Here is a 22,444-nt window from a genome sequence, read left to right as displayed (position 1 = left end):
GGAGACCTCCTAAGAATGCTTCAAAGTCAAGTTTGGGGCATTAAATGACCTCGAAAAGGGTCAAAAATGGGGGACGAGCGAAGCTGGTCCATAGGGCTATAGAGCACTTCGAGAGCTTTCCAAAAATATAAACAGTTCATCAATCGGAGCTACGGTTCAAAAGTTATGCCTCCCAAAAATTCGGTTACCGTTTCTGGATTCTTCTAGATTTGCACCGACTTCTAACGCAGCTTCTAGAACCTTCTATTTCATCAGTGGATGCCTACTAGCACTTTCTAGAATGTACTCCTAGTCCTTAACCCTCCGGGGTCTATTTAAGGAGATTTTTGGCATTGCAAAAGGCAGTTCGGAGTGGAGTTTGAGAGGAGGTGCTAAAAGGAGAAATATTCTCCAGATTTATGCTATTGTAAGCCCTTAGGGCATGTTCTAAAGTTTATTTTCTCTGTACTATTTGTACTAGCTTATTTTCTTAGTCAATATAATTTCCCTTTCTGTTGGTTCCATTCTGTTCTTGGGTCGTGTCCCCATCACTTCCTCAGAAAAGAATTCTTGTTGAACTCACTCTGAATCTTATATCAATTTTCTAATTTTCTAGTGATAAGTAATCACTTTCTCATGATATACATAGGAGTAGGCCCATCAACATCATGCAGTCACCCACATGTATTTATTGACTCCCTCTAAGTATCAATCTTCTAATCTCCTATGTTGTCTTAAAATAATTGCCATACTCCCTCTTAATGTAAAAGGATCTCATAATTTCAATCATGAAATATTTTTGCTTCAAGAGTCTCACTTTGTTGAGCCTAATCATTAGATGACTAATGGATTTTAGATTACAGCTTTTTTGAAGCTATTGTCATAAGATTAAGCCTACAAAATATTTGATAACATGTGTAAAGTACCAACGTTCTTTTCCTACAAGAACATCCTTAGACATAAAGAAAAAGGTCAAGGTAAATAACTCTTATACCTATATGTATATAATTACAAATAAGAAAGAGACAACAATGTGTAGATAAATGTAAAAGATAGGAATACTTATGTGCACATGAGGGTCCATAAACATTGTAGAATGAAACATCTCCTCTGTAATTTGGAACTCTGATGGTGTCCCTTCTCTAATATGTTCCCTTTAAAGATGGTTCAAGTGGGAATGGAACATTGATTATTATTATTCCCCCCACAATGTAGAATTTCCACTCATTCCAATTTCTTCCAATTTGTTTTAAGAGTGAGCATGTAATTTGTCTATGATCCCAATGTATATTTGCATGAATTTTAATCTATTTGGAGTGTCTACAAAAGTAGAATATGAACACTAATTATTGCATATTCATAAGAATAAGTTTTTATCACAATTTTTTTTCCTACAATAAATTATTTCTTCAATAGCTGACTGCTTGAGGAGATGAAACACTAAACAAATTGCAAGCTTATTTTTTAGAATAGGGAACCATCTATGTGAATTCATTCCTTCACTATAGGTACTCTAGAAGAGAACACTCTTTTCTTTTTGTAGTTACATTTGGGTTTCTAGCAGATAAGTTTGAGTGTGACTAATATCTCACACTTCTTAATCAGCAAACTTTTGACACATGGTACTCATACACTTTTATAAATAGCAATATTTTTATATCTACTTCAATATATATAAGAATTATATTTCGGTCATGTATGGTCTTCTCTATCATGTCTGGCATGGCCCTTTCATTTTCTCACTTAAACCCACCTTTATCGTGTATAAAAAAAAATTGTCCTTTAATCAGATGATAACCCCTCTTCGTAATATTTTAGTATATCTTTCCAAATGTTCTATAGCCTATCATATACATGGCTCATGGCTCTTATAGTGCTCTAGTCTAATCTAGTAGGCTCGCTGACTTCCATGAACTCCACACTTTGTTTGATTTGTACAAATCGTCACAATACAAGGGGTTGTACTAGACATATTTTCTATTCAAATGAGTATTATTGCCAATTAATCAAAAAGTGATATGCACTGGTTATAACCTTCAATGCAAGGTCATTTCTTCTAATTTGATAGTTGCATCAAAATTGTTATCACCAAGAACTAGCTTCTTCATTAATAATTTGTGAAGTGATTCTATTATTATTCATTCAGAATTGACTTGTATATATATATATATACATATGTATGTATGTATATATATACATATGTATGTATGTATATATATACATATGTATGTATGTATATATATACATATGTATGTATGTATATATATACATATGTATGTATATCCATACATATGTATGTATGTATATGCATACATATACATATATATATGTATATGTATACATATACATATATATATGTATGTATATATATACATATATATACATATATATGTATGTATATATATACATATATATACATATATATGTATGTATATATATACATATATATGTATGTATATATATACATATATATACATATATATGTATGTATATATATACATATATATACATATATATGTATGTATATATATACATACATATATATGTATATATATACATATATATATAATATATCATATTCCTTAATTTATTTAAAGTCTTCTATCACTGATTTTCCATTTCTATTTATTATGATCTTGCCTTCTAAAGTAGTTGTTAGACTCTAAAGGAGTCATTTATTATTAATATATGTTTTGATCTATACCCTTAAAAAAGACCACATATGATTCAATGGTAATACAAATTGTCTCTACCATAAGCAGTGATAACCATTCATCAATAATATTATTCCTTTTGTGTCGATATGTATGTGGAGTACATTGTTTGACCTATCATGGACCATTTGTTGACAATCGTACATTTGTATTGGATTTGGTATGATGCACCAATGTGAATTGATTATCACACCTCGCTGTTCTTGTTCCACGTGAATTTTGATTCCCTTAAAAAACATATATAACCATAAACATTTATTGCCTTTTGTATTTAACTATATTACATTCCTCATAATAATGAAGCATGTATATTCCTTCTTTTTTTCTTTTTTCTTTTTCTCAGTAGGGCCCAATATGCCATCTACCTTTTAAGTGTCTCGATTGCTATGTTAATCCTTCTTTTGGAAACTATTTACATTGAATGTATGTTCATTGGTTTTTTCACCTTTTCACTAATCAATTTGATCGATGTTTTAATCCTAGTTTTGTTTTGTATTCCCTATAAATGTTATTTCCATTCCATACACTAATTTTCCCTTTTCTATTTTTCCACATCATCCCTTGCACATACCTTAATGAAAATTTTCTATATGATATAAACCTATGATGTATATAACAGGTTTTCATTAGTATCATGGCGTTCACCCTTATAGGATAAGGAAGGGAGTGAGTATGTCCCTCAGTTTTGCAACTTAATCTTCTCAACCGTCAGTTATATGGAAATGTACTTCATCCAATCTACTGCCCTTTCAATGCATTACCTTTGTATTGGCCTATAGTTAGAGTAGAAGATAGTACATATGTTTATTTCCATGTTGGACAGTAATAGTTCATCACTATTAGCAAAGTCATTCTGTGATGCTCTTCTACTAATTTATTTGCTCTCTTTCCAAGACTCTGGCATTAAACATGTTACAAAGTTTTTCTTTTTGTTTTGTTCTTCCATCTACTTGCTCCCAGTTATATTGTACTACACTAATGTTTGATGTTTTATTATCATTTGTACACGGTTTTGATGGCCACATGCACTTTATTTAAAATTCATATATATATGAGCTATACATATTAATTCCAACTTCTTACTTTCTCTATACTACTGATCAGTAGATTAATTTCTCTCAACACCTTTATTGATGGAAGACATTTACATAAAATTCAAAAAAAAAATGATGATTTATCTTACACCAATAACTATGCATCTCATTTCTTTACTCCATTGCACTTTTCAATCCAATATTTTTAGAGATCTCAGTGTGCTAAAGTTTTGCAGAAAAGATGTCAAATTTTCACAAATGCTTGAATCCAAACATCTCAACATTTACATCATGGCTCTAATACCATGTTAAAGTAACTAAGATCATTTCTAAAAATGTAGAATCATGGTCATGCTAATTGATGATTTTCAAATGCAGATTTGGATCTCATATAAATATGAGAGGAGGAGACATGTCTCTTTAAGAGACATGTCCCTATAGTTAATCATCATTTAGTTAATAAATAACTATATGTATAACTCACCTTTAAGAATATATATAATATTAATATATTAACCTTATATGTTATATATTATTATATTATTATATTATCATATAATAATATATAATGCATAATATAAATTATATATATAAGATATTTATCTTAAATATAATTTACCATCAACGAGGTATCTCATGATAAAATCAATCCGACAGAAGCTACAACAAAGTCATGTCCTGTAGAGACATGACTCTACTTGGCCAAAGGCCATGTAGGGTCATGTCCCTACTTGATCATCATCAGTGTATAAGAAAATACAATTAGTTTTCTTCTCAATTGACAATCATGTAGTGGTAAAACAATTACATTCAAGGATTTCATAACATAATAGTCTCTTCTGATTATAAGAGCCCGATTAGTTAAGTAAAGTCATTTATAAATAAATAGACATATATACATACATATATATATATATATATATATATATATATATACATTTATTTATTTATTTATTTATTTATTTATCAATAATATGAGACATAATACAATGTTCATAAAATCATGAATACAAATACTCAATGTAATGAGTTTATCACTTCGACTGATGCTATACTTCAACAAATATCATTAGTGCTAGTCTTTCCATCAAGAGTAATAGATGCTATCCCTATTACATGATAGGCTACATTATTACCAACTCTAGCAATACCTACATCATGATTCCTAAATTTAACAAACTTATTCATATCACTAGTTATATGATGCGAACATCCACTGTCTATTATCCAATCAGATTTCTTTTCAACTTGGGAAACTAGAGCCTTATCTTCTCTAATTTCTATATCAAGATCATCTTCCTTTATGGCTAAAAATCCTATCTCATCATCACTTTCACTCTAAACTCTTTCCTCGGATTCCTTGTCTTCATTAGCATATAAGCAATTTCTAGGTCTTCCAGGCTTTAACTTTTCCTTATGCTTTTTCTCTCTTTTAGGACATTTAGATGTATAATGACCAAATTCATTACAAGTCCAACATTTGAAAATATTATTACCATTTAGTTATCTTCTTAAAATAAAGGCAACTCCTTCTTTAATCTTTCTCTCCTCATCAGATCCGGTTCTATTGCTACTAGTGAAATCTCCTTGAATACTTGCACATCTAGATAAACTTGGTTGAACATTTAAAGCACTAAAAGCTATCACCACTCTTGTCAATCCTCCAAATTTTATCATAATTTATTTTTTTGATTCCAATATTCCAAGCAAATTTTCCCTCATGAATTTCTTAGTATAGGATATTAGAAGTTCTACCATCTGTGGTACTTGCTTGAATGGTGGTGTCAAAGTTTTCAAGATCTTCTGCACAACCTCATCTTCTTCCTTGGTTCCACCATATGATTTTATTCCTATAGAAATCTTAGATATCCTACCCACATAGCTTCTTACATATTCATCTTCCATCATTTTAGTATCTTGAAATAAATATATTAAACTATGCAATTTTATTCTTTTTGTATGCTTATTACCTTAAAAAGTAGATTCTAAATCTTTCCAAATCTCATAAAATGTTAATAGAGACTTTACTTGACTATATTCATTCTTAAAAAGAGCTGATAGTAAGGCTTCTTTGTCTCTCATGTTACACATGAATAGATCTCTCTCTACTTCATTGCATTGTTCAAGATTTTCTTCTTCCACAATTCTTTTGCTACCTTTTGTCAAAAGCCAATATCGTGGACCCATACACAATAGATGAGTCTTCATCTTATCCTTCCAACTGTCATAGTTGACCCCATCAAATTTTGGACTATTCTTTTTGAAAAGACTCTCCATTGATCTCCCAAATTTGCTAAGCTTTTTCTTCAAGGACCTAAGGCTCTGATACCAACTGTTAGAATATATAGTCCACCAATATAACTGAGAGAGGGGGGTTGAATCAATTATCCAACTATTATCACAATTATCAACCTTATTAAATCTTAACCATATGAGCAATATAATTGGAAACCACAACAAGATACTCATGCACAATGATGCTAGATATGTTAACTAGGGAAACCCTTGATTAGAGGAAAAAACCCAATGGGGATGGTACCGACAAGATGATATACTAATATAAATATTCCTTGTTAGAGGATGGACCCTATTAGGAGTAAATCAAAACATTAAGTACATATCAATCCCTATTAGGAGACTTTAATTTCCTATTAGGAGATTGCAACCTTGTTAAGAGTTGTGTCAACCCTATTAGGAGTTGTAGAAGGTAGATGGACCCACTGTCCAAATGATCTTTGTATTATTCCTTGAAGAATAATACTATTATACCATACTACTCCATCCTCTCTCTTTATCCTATCAACTAGACTTCTTCTCCTTTTGTTCTTGATACCAAATCATGAACTTTACATCCCTTGGATTGCTTACTCATATTTACCAAATACTCTGCTCTTATTCACACCTCCTTGATCACTGCGCATACTCCATATCTTTCAAACTTACTACAAACAACAAAAACATATTTTCTTTATACCATATCTTCAAAATAATTCCTTGAGTCAACCTTGAGGCTTTCCCAATTAATTATAATAAGATAATTAATTAATTTTTAATTACAATAGCACTGTCGGCTCACAATCTAAACATATCTTCACATGTGTGACTTTTGATCTTGTGAACTTACTAAAATCACCATACAACTATCTTATATCATTTACTAGTTGGGCATCTCTAGATTATATCTCTACCAGAAGATATAATGCAATCATTAGAAACTACTTCTTAGATACTTTGTTTCTGCACTGCTCTCGATAAATCACTTACAACTTCTGCATGTCTTTGACTCAACACTAAACCTTATCATCAAGACACAATGAGGAACTCATCCTTAACCATGCATCACCTAATAGTAAACACTTTGTCCATACAATTATGATCTTTATCTGCTACTCTTCCAATCTTCATAGAATTACGTCTATGTTGACATCAATGATAGACACGGTCATGAATGCAACATATCAATACTACCACATGATCTCCAATTCTTAGGATACTCCTCCAAAGGTAAACCATTATCATTCATGCTAAAAATTAGTATCAGAGTATCAAGTCATTAAAGGAAAAGCTTAACACCTTTGGGAGATCAATGGCAAGTCAGTTTAGAAAGGATAGTCCGTAGTTTGATGGGGTCAACTATGAAAAGGAGAAGGTAATAAAGAGATTCTCTATCCTTAGAAAATTATTTTCTCCTAAATTTATTATTTTGCAAAGGCAATTGGAGGAGTGTCTTATAGAAAAGGAATCTTATGAAAAATTTTCCTATATTGACTTAAGAAGAGTAGAAGTTGCATCTTATGCACTTTGTGCACTTATCAATATATCTAATATGCTTAAAGAGAACTAGAAGAAGGATCTTGAAAATCTAAAACTTGGTTTTGCAAACTGTATATCAATAATTTCAAGTTGATCAAAGAAAAGTAACACAATTTTTTCTTGTATATATTATTTTAGACACCTTTGTCATTTATGTCAAAGGGGAAGAAGAATTTAAAAGAAAATTGTATAGAAGATTCATATAAATGTAAGGGGGAGCTTAGCTATGTATATAGTAAATCATTGTAAAGGAGTGATAAGGAATGTATTGATCCATCAAGACATGAATAATATTTTCAATTTTTGAAGGTAATTTTGAGTAATTACTTTTGTATTTATTGTTGTTTTGTGTGACATTATTTTGGGACTTAACCAATTTTCCCAAATATTTCCATCAATGCAAAAGGGGGAGATTGTTGGTGTTAGGATAAACCACGGACAGAAATAAAAAAACTACATGCAAATATAACCAATAACAGAAAATAATAGAACACACAAAAATGAACACAAAGCACCAAGATTTAACGTGGTTCACCCAATCCCTGGGCTACGTCCACCAAACAGCAAGTCCGATCTTATTACAATCCAGTGATTACAACCTGATTACAATCCGTAATCCCTTACAGCTCAATACTGCCGCAAGAACCAATTTCGTATCACCACTATGAAGTATGTACAGTACTTTCCTGATCAGTCACCACAATCTAACAATCTCCCACTTGGGGACTGATTAGGCTCCACACTAAACAACAATCTCCCACTTGGAGACTGATCCTGTAGCAATACAACTACCACATGGGGCTCCCACTAGATCAAACCATCCTGGACTCTACTGTTCTTTTATTCATGTTCAGTCTAAAAGACCAACCGAAGCTGAAGAGGAGTTTAGCTTCTCCCTTGTTACAACCTTTGTCAACATATCTACTGGATTGTCATTGGTATGTATCTTCTCCAGATTTAACTGTCCATCCTCGAAAACTGACCGAATGAAATGGTACCGCAACTGTATGTGTTTGGTCTTAGAATGCAAAGCTGAATTCTTAGCAAGATGAATGGCACTCTGACTATCTGTGAACAAATAATTATCTTTCTGAGGATGTCCCAATTCTTCCAAGAAGAACTGAAGCCATATCATCTCCTTGGCTTCCTCTGTAGCAGCAACATACTCTGCCTCTGTAGTGGAGAGAGCATTAATCTTCTGTAACCTAGAAACCCAGCTCACGGCTGCCCCACCAACAGTAAAGACATAACCTATAGTACTCCGCCTGGTATCAATATCCCCAGCCAAATCTGAGTCAACATAGCCCTGTAAATCAGTAGTAGAGCCCCCAAAGTGTAAACACTTATTGGATGTTCCTCTCAAATATCTGAGAATCCACTTGACAGCATTCCAATGCTCAAATCCTGGATGACTCATATACCTGCTAACAACTCCCACTGCATGTGCAATATCTGGCCTAGTGCATACCATAGCATACATCAAACTTCCTACAGCTGAAGCATAGGGTACCTTGGACATCTTATCCTCCTCTTCCTGTGTCTTGGGACACATCTCCTTAGTCAATTTCAAATGACCAGGTAAAGGTGTGCTGACAGCTTTAGCATTCTCCATAGAGAAATGTTGCAACACCTTCTCAACATAATCAGCTTGAGATAGTGTCAATGTTATGTTCTTCCTATCTCTGCAAATCTTCATACCAAGGATTTGTTTTGCTGCCCCCAAATCCTTCATAGCAAATGCATGTGCTAACTGGCATTTTAGCCCCTTAATATGATGCATGTTAGACCCAGCTATAAGCATATCATCAACATATAGACTTAAAATAATGTAGCTATCATCATCCACCCTCTTAAAATAAACACAGTAATCTGAATGACACTTGTTATATCCATGCTCATGCATAAAACTGTCAAATTTCAGATACCATTGCTGAGGTGCTTGCTTCAGGCCATATAAACTTTTCTTCAATTTGCACACTAAGTTCTCCTTACCTTTGACCTCAAAACCCTGTGGCTGAGCCATATATATTTCTTCATCCAAATCACCATGAAGAAAGGCTGTTTTAACATCCATCTGCTCTAAATGCAAATCTTCAGTAGCCACAAGACTTAAAATAGTACGAATAGAAGTCATTTTAACAACAGGAAAAAATATCTCATCAAAATCAATTCCCTTTTTCTGTGCAAATCCTTTTACAACTAACCTGGCCTTAAATCTTTTCTTACCTCCTTCCTCTTCTTTCAACCTATAAACCCATTTATTCTGTAAAGCCTTTTTACCTGCAGGCAACTTGCACAAATCCCATGTCTTATTTTTCAGCAAAGAGTCCATTTCATCTTTCATTGCAGACTCCCACTGAATCTTAGTATCCACCTGCACAGCTTCATCATAACTTTCAGGTTCACCAGCAGCAGTAAGTAAAATAGAATACAAAGAGGGAGAAAACCTTTGTGGAGGTCTAATTGGCCTTGTTGACCATCTAACATTCACTGATGTGTGTGGTATTTGTTGTTGTAGTTATTGCACATCATGAGGAATGGCTGGAACATCAACTTTTGGAGTATCATCCAGCACTACATAATCATCTTCTTTCTTCTCATGTTGCTACAACAGATCTTTGTACAACACTTTCTCATTGAATATGACATCTCGGCTTCTAATAATTTTAAGATTTTCAAAATCCCAAAGCCTATAACCAAATTCATTAATGCCATATCCAACAAAGACACATTTCTTTGATTTAGCTTCTAGCTTGGTTCTATTTTCAGAGTCTATATGAGCAAAAGCTTCACAACCGAAGGTCTTGAGAAAAGAATAACTCACCTTCTTACCAGTCCATGCTTCCTCTGGAATACCACAGCCCAAAGGAGTAGAGGGACCTCTATTAATCAAATATACTATAGTATTGACAACCTCCGCCCACATGTGTAAGGGCAACCCAGCATGCAACCTCATGCTCCTTGCGCACTCCATTATAGTCTTGTTCATGCGTTCAGCCACTCCATTTTCCTGTGGAGTCCTTGGAACAATTTTTTGTCTACGAATACCATTAGTGGAGCAATAATCTTCAAATTCATGACTGCAATACTCACCACCATTATCAGATCTGAGACATTTTAATTTCTTACCAGTCTCATTTTCAACCAAGCATTTCCATTTCTTAAAAGTTTGAAATACATCAGATTTATGTCTAAGGAAATAAACCCATACTTTTCTAGTTGCATCATCAATAAATGTAACATAATAATGAGAGCCACCAAGGGAAGATACCTGAGCCGGTCCCCATACATCTGTATGCACAAGCTCTAATTTCTCCTTTTTGTTTTCCTTCCCTGTCTTTACAAAACTCACTCTCTTTTGTTTTCCATACACACAACTTTCACAGAAATCCATATTCACACATTTTAGACCTGGTAAAACTTTCTTTGAATGAAGTACTTTCATACCTTTCTCACTCATGTGCCCAAGTCTATTGTGCCACAGCGCTGTATTAGAATCTACAGCAGCTATTTGTTCTCCCTGCTCAACTGCAGTAATTGTTCCTAAATATTCATTTTTCTCTGAAACAATCAAAGTAGAAGGAACAATATGACCTGTACAAAGATATAAGGTGCCTACTTTCACACCTTTTGCTACTACAAGGGAACCTTTTGAAACCTTCCAATTTTTATCATTAAAAGTAACTACACAACCCTCATCACCGAGTTGCCCTGCTGAAATTAAATTCCTACTCAACTTTGGAACATGTCTTACCTCATGTAGTAGCCAATGATTCCCATTCTGCAACTTAATCTTAATTTTTCCCTTTCCAACAATCTGACAGGGTTCATTATCCCCCACATAAACAAGCCCAAAATCCCCTTGGACATAATCAATGAAATAACCTCTATGAGGTGTAGCATGAAAAGAAGCACCAGAATCTAAAACCCATGAATCATCAACACTCTCTAAAGACAGAAGCAAAGCATCCTCTTTGGATTTGTTACTTACCACATTTGCCTCTTTGTCTCCATCTGATTTATCTCCTTCATTTTTCTTTTGAGTCCAGCAATCTTTCTTTTTGTGCCCTAGTTTCCCACAGTACCAGCAATCATTTGGTCCTCTCGATTGAGACCTCCTCCCCTTTGACTTTCCTCTTGATTTCCCATGATTTCTAGAGTTACTTCCTCTTTCAGTCGTTCTGCCCCTGCTTTGTGCATTTAAAGCACTTCCAGATGTAGATCCACCTGAGGATTTTCTATGAGTTTCCTCACTTAAAATAACACCGATCACATCATCATATTTTAGGGTACTTGATCCAGGAATAGAATTACTCACCGCCATTATCAAGCCATTCCAGCTTTCAGGCAAAGAACACAAAATCAAGAGAGCCCTAATTTCTTCATCAAAATTGATACCCACAAAAGATAATTGACTAGTAATAGTATTAAACTCATTTAAATGATCTGCAACAAATCCACCTTCTGCCATTTTCATATTAAATAAATGCTTCATGAGAAATACCTTATTTGAAGCGGAGGGCTTTTCATATAGTTTCGCTAGGGTTTTCATCAAATATTCTGTCATCTTTGCTTTTGTTATATTAAATGCCACCGATGGTGCCAAGCATAACCGAATGCTTTCGAGTGCCTTTCTGTCCAAAAGATCCCATTCAGCCTCTGACATAGTTCCCTGATTCTTGGCTTTTCCTTCCAACGGCTTCCATAAATCCTTCTGATATAAATAGTCTTCCATTTGCATCTTCCATAATTGGAAGTTCTGCCCATTAAACCTATCAACCCTCAGCTTACCCTCATCTTCCATTGCTCCCACTTAACCGTGAGACTTTCCTACAGAGGATAACTGAAAAACAACTAGGCTCTGATACCACTTGTTAGGATAAACCACGGACAGAAATAAAAAACTACATGCAAATATAACTAATAACAAAAAATAATAGAACACACAGAAATGAACACAAAGCACCAAGATTTAACGTGGTTCACCCAATCCCTGGGCTACATCCACCAAACAGCAAGTCCGATCTTATTACAATCCAGTGATTACAACCTGATTACAATCCATAATCCCTTACAGCTCAATACTGCCGCAAGAACCAATTTCATATCACCACATATATAAAAATACCCAACCCTAAGCCCTTTTTATACAAGTATTAAACCGCTTTAGGGTTATAACTATTTATGAAGTATGTACAGTACTTTCCTGATCAGTCACCATAATCTAACAATCTCCCACTTGGGGACTGATCAGGCTCCACACTAAACAACATTTGGAAATATAGCTAGGTAGATGTGTTAGTGTTTACATTTATGGAAACATATACATTTTGGTACTTCATTGTGAAATTTGAGATAGAAAATTGTCTAAGTATTGAATAGGTTGTAGTAGTAGAGAGATAGATTTGGTATGTATGAATGAAAGAGTTTGATTTATCTCATTCATAATTTAAGATTGATAGTTTACTATGTCATGATGACATATGTTAGTGTGCAGACCTGTACAGATAGTATGATGTTAGTTATAGAAGAATTACCAACACAAGTAATTAATAAAGCATAATAGAGCATGACAATTAAATGAATTGTACAACTTAAGGAATTATTTTGGCAACAAAATAATTACTTAACCATGATGGGCCAATATCCTAGATGTTCACCACAATTTTATTATGTAATTATCCAAATGTGTGAAAGCTTCAAGGTTGACTAATTAGATTTTTGATAATTTGTGAGGTATAAGTAAAGATCATATTTTGCATAGCTAAATGGAATTGAACATGTGATGTGAACTATTGAAAAGGAATTATATGTGATATGTGAGTCTTGTGTAATGCAAAATATGATTTATGATTAGAACAACTGCAAATTGTGGCAATGAGACAATATTGTATGATTGTGAAGAAACTTATTTTCATATTGCATGTTAGGGAGGTGGGCTCTTCTTGCATACATTGTAATTGTACTACAAACTCCTAATAGGGTTGAAGCAACTCCTAATAGGTTTGAGGGTTTTAATAGGGCTAGTCCTCAAACAAGGATTCAAGACACTATATATATTTGATAGACTCCTAATAGGGTCAATATCCTATATGTGTGAAAATCAAACCTATCGGGAGCATGCATAAACAATAAAACATTAGTAGCATGTGCATAAAACCATATTGAAACCAAGAAAACTATTAACTAATATTGTGTTTTAATACTAATGCAACCGATAATAAAGAGTCCCCACACAACCTCAAAGCAGCTCAACAAGGGTGCCCATAAGAGGCCTTGTTAGGGTGTTTAAGTGTGAGGGATTTAAATATGCTCTTCCAAACACAACTATGAATCCCAATGATATGAAAGATGCAATAATGAATCATGCAACTAATCTAAATGATGAAGAATGCTTCAAGAGATGGCTATGGAAGCAACCATTCTTGAAAGTACTCAATGGATAATGGAAGTGGATGTAGAAAAAAAATCTAAGAGTGCAATACTATCATGAATAAGAAAAATAATGCAAGAAGTAAACAACAACCAAAGGGTTAGTAGCAATATGTAAATTTCTAAGAAAGCTCTAACTCTAAACTAGCATGATAAAAATGCAAATGAGGGAGATGGAAATTGCTTGAGAAAAGGGCTCTATTTATAAGTTTGAGAGAGGCCTTGGGGAGGTGGCATCCTCATAGGTGCCACAAGGCAGACACATGGACTAAAGGGACAAGCCATTCAAATGTCAACATAAGCCTTTTGGATGAAAGTGATGGCTCAAGGTTTGCTCACACATGTGTGAAAAACCTTGGAGAAAGGAAAGGACAAATGTGTGAGATGTGTAAGAGGTGTGAATAAAATAATTCAATGGAAGCTTTATTGGATCATGAGCTTCTCACACATGTGTGAGCAAACACTTAAGAGCTAAAAAGTTTTTAGGATTAATTAAGTGGGATTAATTAATGGATAGGCTTAGAAGGATGAGAGTGATGGGTGTAAACTAGGTTTTCGGATGGTATTAGGATTAAATTAAATAAAATTTAACTTAATCATAGGATTAAATAATTTAATAAAGTGAAGGGAATTAAATAAATTAGAATTTATTTAAAAGGGGGTTTATGGAGCACTATGTATTAAATAAGTTTAATACATTAGAGGGTATGTATTCAAATTAAATTTAAATACATTAGGGAAATTAACCTATTTAATTAAATAAATTTAATTAAATAAGTAGAAGAATATGAAAAATATAATTAATTAATTATAATGTCAAAGAAAATATTAAATGAATTATTATAGAGTTTGGGACGATTTTAAGCATCTACATATCCCTAATAGGATTCTTTTGTTTAGTGGATCATTCTGTGGGCATCATCCCCACCAGGTTCTTCCCTTGGTCCAATTTTTCCTAGTTAACAAATAATGGTGATATGAGCTCTCTTTGTGTATCGTTATATTTATTGTTTAGTAGGTTTACTTTCCTATTCATGTTGCAAAGTAACTAATAATATCCAATTGTGGGGAAAAGTTTCTAGAATACTAATTCACCCCCCACCCCCCACCCCCCACCCCGAGTATCAGAGTATCATCTATTTCTAACAATGGCTACTTCCCCTACTCATACCTCGCTTGACAATGGTAAAAAACTTATGATTGATGACAAGATTGCATTAAAAGGAGGTTAAAGATCGTGTATTTTTTTAAGTGGGGTTGTTGCACCAAAAGATCAACTTGTTACTGTCTAATACAACCACTCAACTTATAATACATAGGAGGAAATTAAACCCTTGTCATGAAGCCTTAGAGGAGCACTAAACATTTTTCCAACAATCTCCCCCTTTTCATTAATCGAGGGTCTAAGGATTCAAACCTATGACCAAGCTCTGATACTACTTGTTAGAGTGGGGTTGTCATTGCACAAAAAGACCAATCTATTAGTGTTTGATAAAACCACTCAACTTGTAGTGAAAATGAGGTAGTTAAGCCCTTATCACGAATCCTAAGGGGAGCATTGAACATTTTTTAAACAATGTTTCTGATTGGGTGGAAATCCATAAAATAAAAGAGGATATGGAAAACTTAGATGAGAACTTCATGACACTTGCCCTTTTATTGTGAAGATGATGCATTCCTCAACCATGACACTTTGTCATTTGTAGGAAGAAATAATAGACACTAAGATCATAAAGAACAATGCCTCCTAGGAGCTTTTTAGATTCCTTATAGAGGATTGGACCTAGATGATATTTTCCAAAACCAAGGGAAGCAAAAAAAATAGTTTCTTCATGTTGCTTATATTTTTTGACATTCTCATCATATACTAAATTAATGGTACTTGTTTTAGTTCCATTTTGATTAATAAAGTTATAATATATTTTTATTTTCATTATTCAATAAACTAATTCTATCTTTGTATGATTATAGAAAAGTAAGTAATTTTAATATTAAGGAAAAAAAATTATTTTCATTTGTTTTATCACTCTTCTCTATCTATACACCCTATCATTGATATATGTAGGGTCTTTGTTAGAAAGTGAAAAACTAATAATAAAAATTGTGTATTACAGCTCAAGATAACTTGGCATTCCTTTTGAATTGGTTTAAGAAATTCTCAGAATTTAGAGATGTAAACTTCTACATAACAGGAGAGAGTTATGGAGGTATACATATTTTCAAGCATTCTTTGGTTTAATTTTTTTGAAGTACTAGTTCAATTGATCAATCTCTAGTTTTTTAAATACTGATATCATTTAAGTATAATTTTAGATATAATATTTTTCTCATAATTAAATTCATATTACAGGGCATTATATACCACAATTGGCAGCCCTTGTTGTAGATTACAACAAAAAGACAAGCATAAATCCTATCAACCTAAAGGGAATTATTGTATGTTAAGAGTTTATTTTACTTGAAATATATTATTTGTATGTACTTTAGTAATTTCAAAATTTTAGATAATTTATTTTCATAAAATATCAAATTATACTTTCTCAAATATGATGTTGCCACTTATAATGTTCATGACACAATGTTTTAAAATCTCAAATGGTTGCAGATGGGAAATCCCTATGTTGACATTGATATTAGTATAAATAATGGAGAATTTCAATGGTCGCATGGGTTGATTTTAGATGAAACATATCAATTGACTCAAACTATCTGCAACAATTCTAAAAAATGGATAGAGACATTTGTTGATCAAAATACATCTAAAGCCTGTAATGAAGTGTTTAAAAAAGTGTATGAAGAAATTGGAAATATTGATTATTATGATGTTACCCTGGGTCTTTGTTCAAATGAGATTGGATTTTCCTCACAATTGTCCAAGCTTCAAGGAGGAGTAAGTTTATTAAACCTTTCAAAATGACTGTGTCAATTGTATTCAATATTTTTTGTATTGATGTGGTGTAGGTTAAATCATACACTAATCAATATTTTTTGTTTGACAGATTCGAACAAAGTTTTTTGAGAAGAATTTAGAAGTTGAAAATGAAATAAACCTTTGTGCTGACAATGACATATTTACATACCTTAACACAAATGAGGTGCAGAAGGAAATTCATGCAAGTAGAAGTAATGATACTTACTCGTGGACCTTTTGTGATGGGTATGATTATAATCCTTATATTTTCAATTTAAGGGTTATATTTTGTTTAATTCTAGAATATTAACATACTAATGACCATGTATAACCCAAGTAGATATTAATATTCTAAATAAATCACTACAATATTGTATACAAGTTGGTAACTTTTTTTATCGAATAATGATATTTTTTCCATGAAAAACTACAAGTTTGAACTAGAAGAGTTTGCCTTACAATATCCTAATTTGGATATTTTTATGTGATTTTTGTTTATTTATAAGAAGTCACATTTAGTTAATTGAATTTAAAAGATAGTATAATAGTATTTATAATATGAATTAAATATCAAAAAGAAATATTATCAAAAGTATCATGTAAGTACAAATTATGTATACAAATTTTATCTTAGTCTAATCCACTAAATAGTAGTACAAAATAATAAAAACAATAAAAATACAAGGATGTCAATTATAGTATAGTGGAAGCACTTGTGAAAATGTATATGTTTTATGTGTAGTCTTTAGTGGTGTTATTATCATCATACTAGCATATACTAAAGAAGAGGTTCATAATTCAACATGTATTACAGGCCTTTGAACTACGATGAAAGGAATAGGGGAATCAATATCATAGACCTTCTAACTAAGCTTCTAAGTTATGGTCTACCAATTATGCTTTTTAGGTAATGTATTTTTTCAACTTAATTAATATAGATTTCTTAGTGTTGATATTCTCACTCACTAGTTTTATGTAACATCAAATGAAATCTACAGTGGAGAGCAGGATTCAGTTGTTCCATTTACTGCAACAAGAACAATTACTAATATTATAGCCAAACAACTAAGACTATTCACAATCAATACATATGGTACTTGGTATGATAATCAACAGGTAAGATCTAAGATTTATTTTAACTAAAGATATACTTCTATATCAATAAATATGTGTTGATAATATATGTGTTATTTATTAGGTAGCAGGATGGACTCAATCTTATGGGTGTGTGGTGGATGGAAAGAATCAAACTACTCTAACATTTGCGTCAATTAGGGGTGGAGCACATGAAGTACCATATACTTCTCCATCTGAAGCAATAACTTTGTTTAAATATTTTATTAGAGGATTACCTTTGCCTACTCTTTGATTGTTTCTTTATAACAAGGAAATAAGCACTCATAAATCAGGATAATTTTAGTTATGTTCCTCTCATAAAATTAATGTTCTCATCAAATGTAGCTATATATTGGACCAGCATTCAATATCAAATAAGTGTCTTTAAATGATGATTTATAAAGTTTTTCATACAAGCAATCTTTTAGGATTACTTATTCTTTGGGGATTCCTTACTTTTCCATAATTCCCTATATTTTTTAATACACCATTGCTTTAGGATTTTTCTTTTCTATCTCTTTGTTTTTTATTGTTTTCTTATTTAGTTATTTAATATTTTTTATTGATGCAATATTTCTCTTACACCCTAGATGCTCCTACATTAGGCATTTGGAAAAAATTGAGAAGTGGTTGTGTCTCATATCAAATTTTCATAGGAAAACGAAGGTGATTTACCTCTTTTTTATAGTTTTGATGATTTTTTAATAGGTTAGTGTACCATCTTAAATTGGAAGTGTTAGAGTAATTATTTGTTCTAACTTATTAATTAAATCACTTTGATTTAATTAATTAAGTTGCCTATTACTCTAGTTTTCTTAAGCTATCTTGTAGGTGCATATAATTAATATTTTATTAATTATATTGTGCAACCCTAGCTTTCTTAGGCTTTAGTTTCCCTTTTCGGGTTTCGTGATTCCTTTATAAGGATTCACCTCTTTGTATTTTATATTCACTTATTGGATTATATGAGATATTGCTCTTTGCATGTCCATAAGATGGATCTGGCTTTTTGGCCTCCATGATTTTTCCTTGCCTCTGTTCTTTGTTTCATCCATGTGACAGGTTTATGCATGCAAGTGTTCTTGGGAGATTAGTTTTTCACCTAATTCTAACATGGTATCAGAGCAAGCTTGCTGCTCGTTGTTCGTGGTTTGTTGAAGCATTTCAGAAGTTGCATTTTTCAGAGGGTTTCAATTTTTAGAGTTATTTTGTATTGGATTTGGAGGGGTCATTTTTTCGGTGCATTTTGAGCCCAAATGGACCTCACCGTTGGATTCGTAGCACCCAAAAACCCCTGTTTCCATATAAAATTTGTCCAATTTGGACACAGTTGAAATTTGATGCAAAAATTTGTTACCAGATTTGGGCACGCTTTTCGAAGAACAAATTTATTTTTTTATTAAAAAAAAAAATCATAAAATCAAAAGGCTTTATTAAAAAAAGGCTCATGAGTTTTTATTAAAAAAAGCGTTTGCTTTTTTTGCAAAAATTCTTCAAAGTTTTTTGTTTTTTGTTTAAAAAAACATTTTCAAAATCTTCCAAAAAAGGACGCTGCATCAGCAAAGTATGACAGAGAAGTGACATCAGCAAGGTACTGAAGCAGGTCTGACAGCCGCAGGTGCTGACGTCATCCATCTTTGGGCTGAAATTTGACGGCTTTCAAATCATCATTTCTATAATTTGTTTTGTTTTAAAAGTTGTTTGTGGTTTTTTGGCCATATCTTTGTCATACGGAGGCATTTTTTGATGAATCTTATATCGTCGAAAAGCTCTTTCCGAGCCTGTCATGATGGTGCTAGTTATTTGGACTTCTGATATAGTTTGGTTGCCTATTTTGGCAGTCAAAGTCAGATGTTCTATTTTGCACTCTGGGAGGCGTATCTTGAGCTTTCGATCTCCGATTTTGGACTTCTTTATATCGCTGGAAAGATCTTTTTGTGCTCTTTCTAGTGATGCTGGTTGTTGTTCCAGATTTTGTTCCAGGCACATCCTATTTAGTCTTTTACATTTTAGCATTCTGGTGGATATCCTGTTTGTTTCAGGTCCGGGGATCGATTTTGTTGCTTCAGTTGCTTCGTTTTGGGCTCTACCTTCTGTTGTTTCAGCCTTATGTCTTTTTTGATCATTTTTGATATTCATTGTAAGCATTTTTATGCAACGCACTGAGATAAAGTGCCACTCTTGCGTTTTAGGATCCTTTTCATCATTGTGATTCGTTGTACTCGCACTATTATATAAAGTGCCATGGGGGGGATAGTTGTTTGCCGCTTATAGGCCCTCTTTCTCTAATTCCTCATGTAGTGTCGATGACACGTGCCTTTATTTGTGTTTGTACCTCACTCTCAATGTGTTTGGCTCCTGTGTTGTAGGAGATTTTTGGCCCATCTTTTCAGCTGCCTGTCACCTCACCTGCCTTAAGGGGAGGTTATATTGTTGTTCTATGCTTCTTTGGTTGATGGTTCGTGCCTTCTATTTCCATGGAGGTTCCTTTGGTTGATGGTTCGTGCCTTCTATTTCCATGGAGGTTCTACAGATCAGCATTTTGACAGAGTTTTGCAGTTCTTCATGCTTCAATGATTCTCTTCTGATCTCTTTGTTCCTTCTTCTAGAACATTCTTTTCTATCTCTTTTTGGAGTAGGGTTTTTCCCATGTGGTTTTCTCTATTTCTCCTCTTTATAGAGATTTTGTTGTGATTGGATACCTGATCTGGCCTTGTTACCAGGACCCAATTCTCTTTCATAGTTGTGCTAGGTTAGCTTCCTCCCAAGCTTCGCTTAAGGGGGGGTGTTAGAGTAATTATTTGTTCTAACTTATTAATTAAATCACTTTGATTTAATTAATTAAGTTGCCTATTACTCTAGTTTTCTTAAGCTATCTTGTAGGTGCATATAATTAATATTTTATTAATTATATTGTGTAACCCTAGCTTTCTTAGGCTTTAGTTTCCCTTTTCGGGTTTCGTGATTCCTTTATAAGGATTCACCTCTTTGTATTTTATATTCACTTATTGGATTATATGAGATATTGCTCTTTGCATGTCCATAAGATGGATCTGGCTTTTTGGCCTCCATGATTTTTCCTTGCCTCTGTTCTTTGCTTCATCCATGTGACAGGGTTATGCATGCAGGTGTTCTTGGGAGATTAGTTTTAGGAAAACCAAGGTGATTTACCTCTTTTTTATAGTTTTGATGATTTTTTAATAGGTTAGTGTACCATCTTAAATTGGAAGCACTCCAATTTAATGAAAATTTTAGCACCTATTAAATGTGAGTTCATCAATGGATGTCTCTCTTTCATCTCTTCTTCCCTTTTTCATCCTTTCCCTAAGGTAGAATTGGGGTAAAACCTAATAGATCCTCTTTAAGGATCCTATTTTCCTGGTGATAAGCTCAAGGTAAGATCTATACTCCTAGCACTAAAATAAGGTTTCCTCAAAGTATAAGCATCATTATTGGATTCTAAAACTTGTTTTGAGGTCCCCAAGTTGTCCCCAGAATTTGTGCACCAAGAAACTAGGGGTGCAATGCACCCTAATGTGTCAAGGGAACCCTAAAACCCTGATAGGCCAATTATGAGTGCATTGTTCCCCTATTTTGGTCATTTTTTGTTGGGTCTTATATTTTAGATAATTAGGTACAAACTCCTATGGGAGTTAGTCAATTCTAATCTATATATAAACCCTTCCAGCTGCTCCATTTTTCATATCTCAACCTCAAGCATTCAAGAAATCACATCCAAACTCTCAATAATTCAAGCATTCTTCAAGCATTCAAGGCATTTAATCAATCTCTTCATTAAAGATTGAGGATTCATGCATTCAAACTACTGAAGAATTTTATACAAGATTTACCATTCCAACTTTCAAGATCTCCCTTCATATGTTTAAGATCATTTATTTCATTTTCTACATCCATCCTCTCAAGATATACATTCATCTACATACATTCCTATGGTGGATTTCAAGAACATCCAATCATGAATATTTTGATGTAAATTTGATTTCCTTTCTAGGGTTTTGAACCTAAGTCAAAGCTATTCTACATAATTGGTAATGCAGGAGCATCTAGAGGTATAAGGGCAATCCTGTGTCACCCAAAAAAATGTACTTAGACTTAGTTTATGTTTCATATGTTTTCATTTATGGATACCCATTTGGGTCAAATAAAGGTTCCAACTCTCACAGTTCCACTATCAGCGTTCTAGGATAGGGTATTTGAACACCTTGGGATACGTATAAATCTCAAAAAAATAGGAGTATGTAATTGGACCATCATTTTGGTAAACTAGAAGGTGTAAATTGGCCAGATGAATGTAATTGTAATTTAGAGCATTCCAGAAAAAGAATGAGGTCAAAAGGCCCCACGGTTTGAAAGTTATTGCAATTTTTTGAGTTTTGGAGACCTCCTAAGAATGCTTCAAAGTTAGGTTAGGGGAATTAAATGAC

At 33.1% G+C, this 22,444-nt stretch overlaps 1 protein-coding gene across 1 annotated transcript in view; it reads left to right on the top strand.

Annotated features, from left to right (window-relative positions):
* Positions 1-18,252, top strand: part of LOC149544867 (serine carboxypeptidase-like 46) — a 192,392-nt gene extending 174,140 nt beyond the window's left edge. Inside the window, exons 4-10 of the mRNA XM_089796016.1 lie at positions 16,087-16,179; positions 16,323-16,408; positions 16,578-16,862; positions 16,972-17,129; positions 17,698-17,790; positions 17,882-17,999; positions 18,082-18,252. Coding sequence (XP_089652142.1) covers positions 16,087-16,179; positions 16,323-16,408; positions 16,578-16,862; positions 16,972-17,129; positions 17,698-17,790; positions 17,882-17,999; positions 18,082-18,252 — 1,004 coding nt within the window. The remainder of the gene's footprint in view (positions 1-16,086; positions 16,180-16,322; positions 16,409-16,577; positions 16,863-16,971; positions 17,130-17,697; positions 17,791-17,881; positions 18,000-18,081) is intronic.
* The last annotated feature ends 4,192 nt before the right edge of the window (positions 18,253-22,444 follow it).

Source organism: Cupressus sempervirens, chromosome 8, assembly GCF_028749045.1.
Source record: "Cupressus sempervirens isolate cs-2001-9-10 chromosome 8, ASM2874904v1, whole genome shotgun sequence".
Taxonomy (NCBI): domain Eukaryota; kingdom Viridiplantae; phylum Streptophyta; class Pinopsida; order Cupressales; family Cupressaceae; genus Cupressus; species Cupressus sempervirens.
The sequence above is the reverse complement of the archived record's forward strand: the minus strand, read 5'-3'. Positions and strand labels throughout refer to the sequence as shown.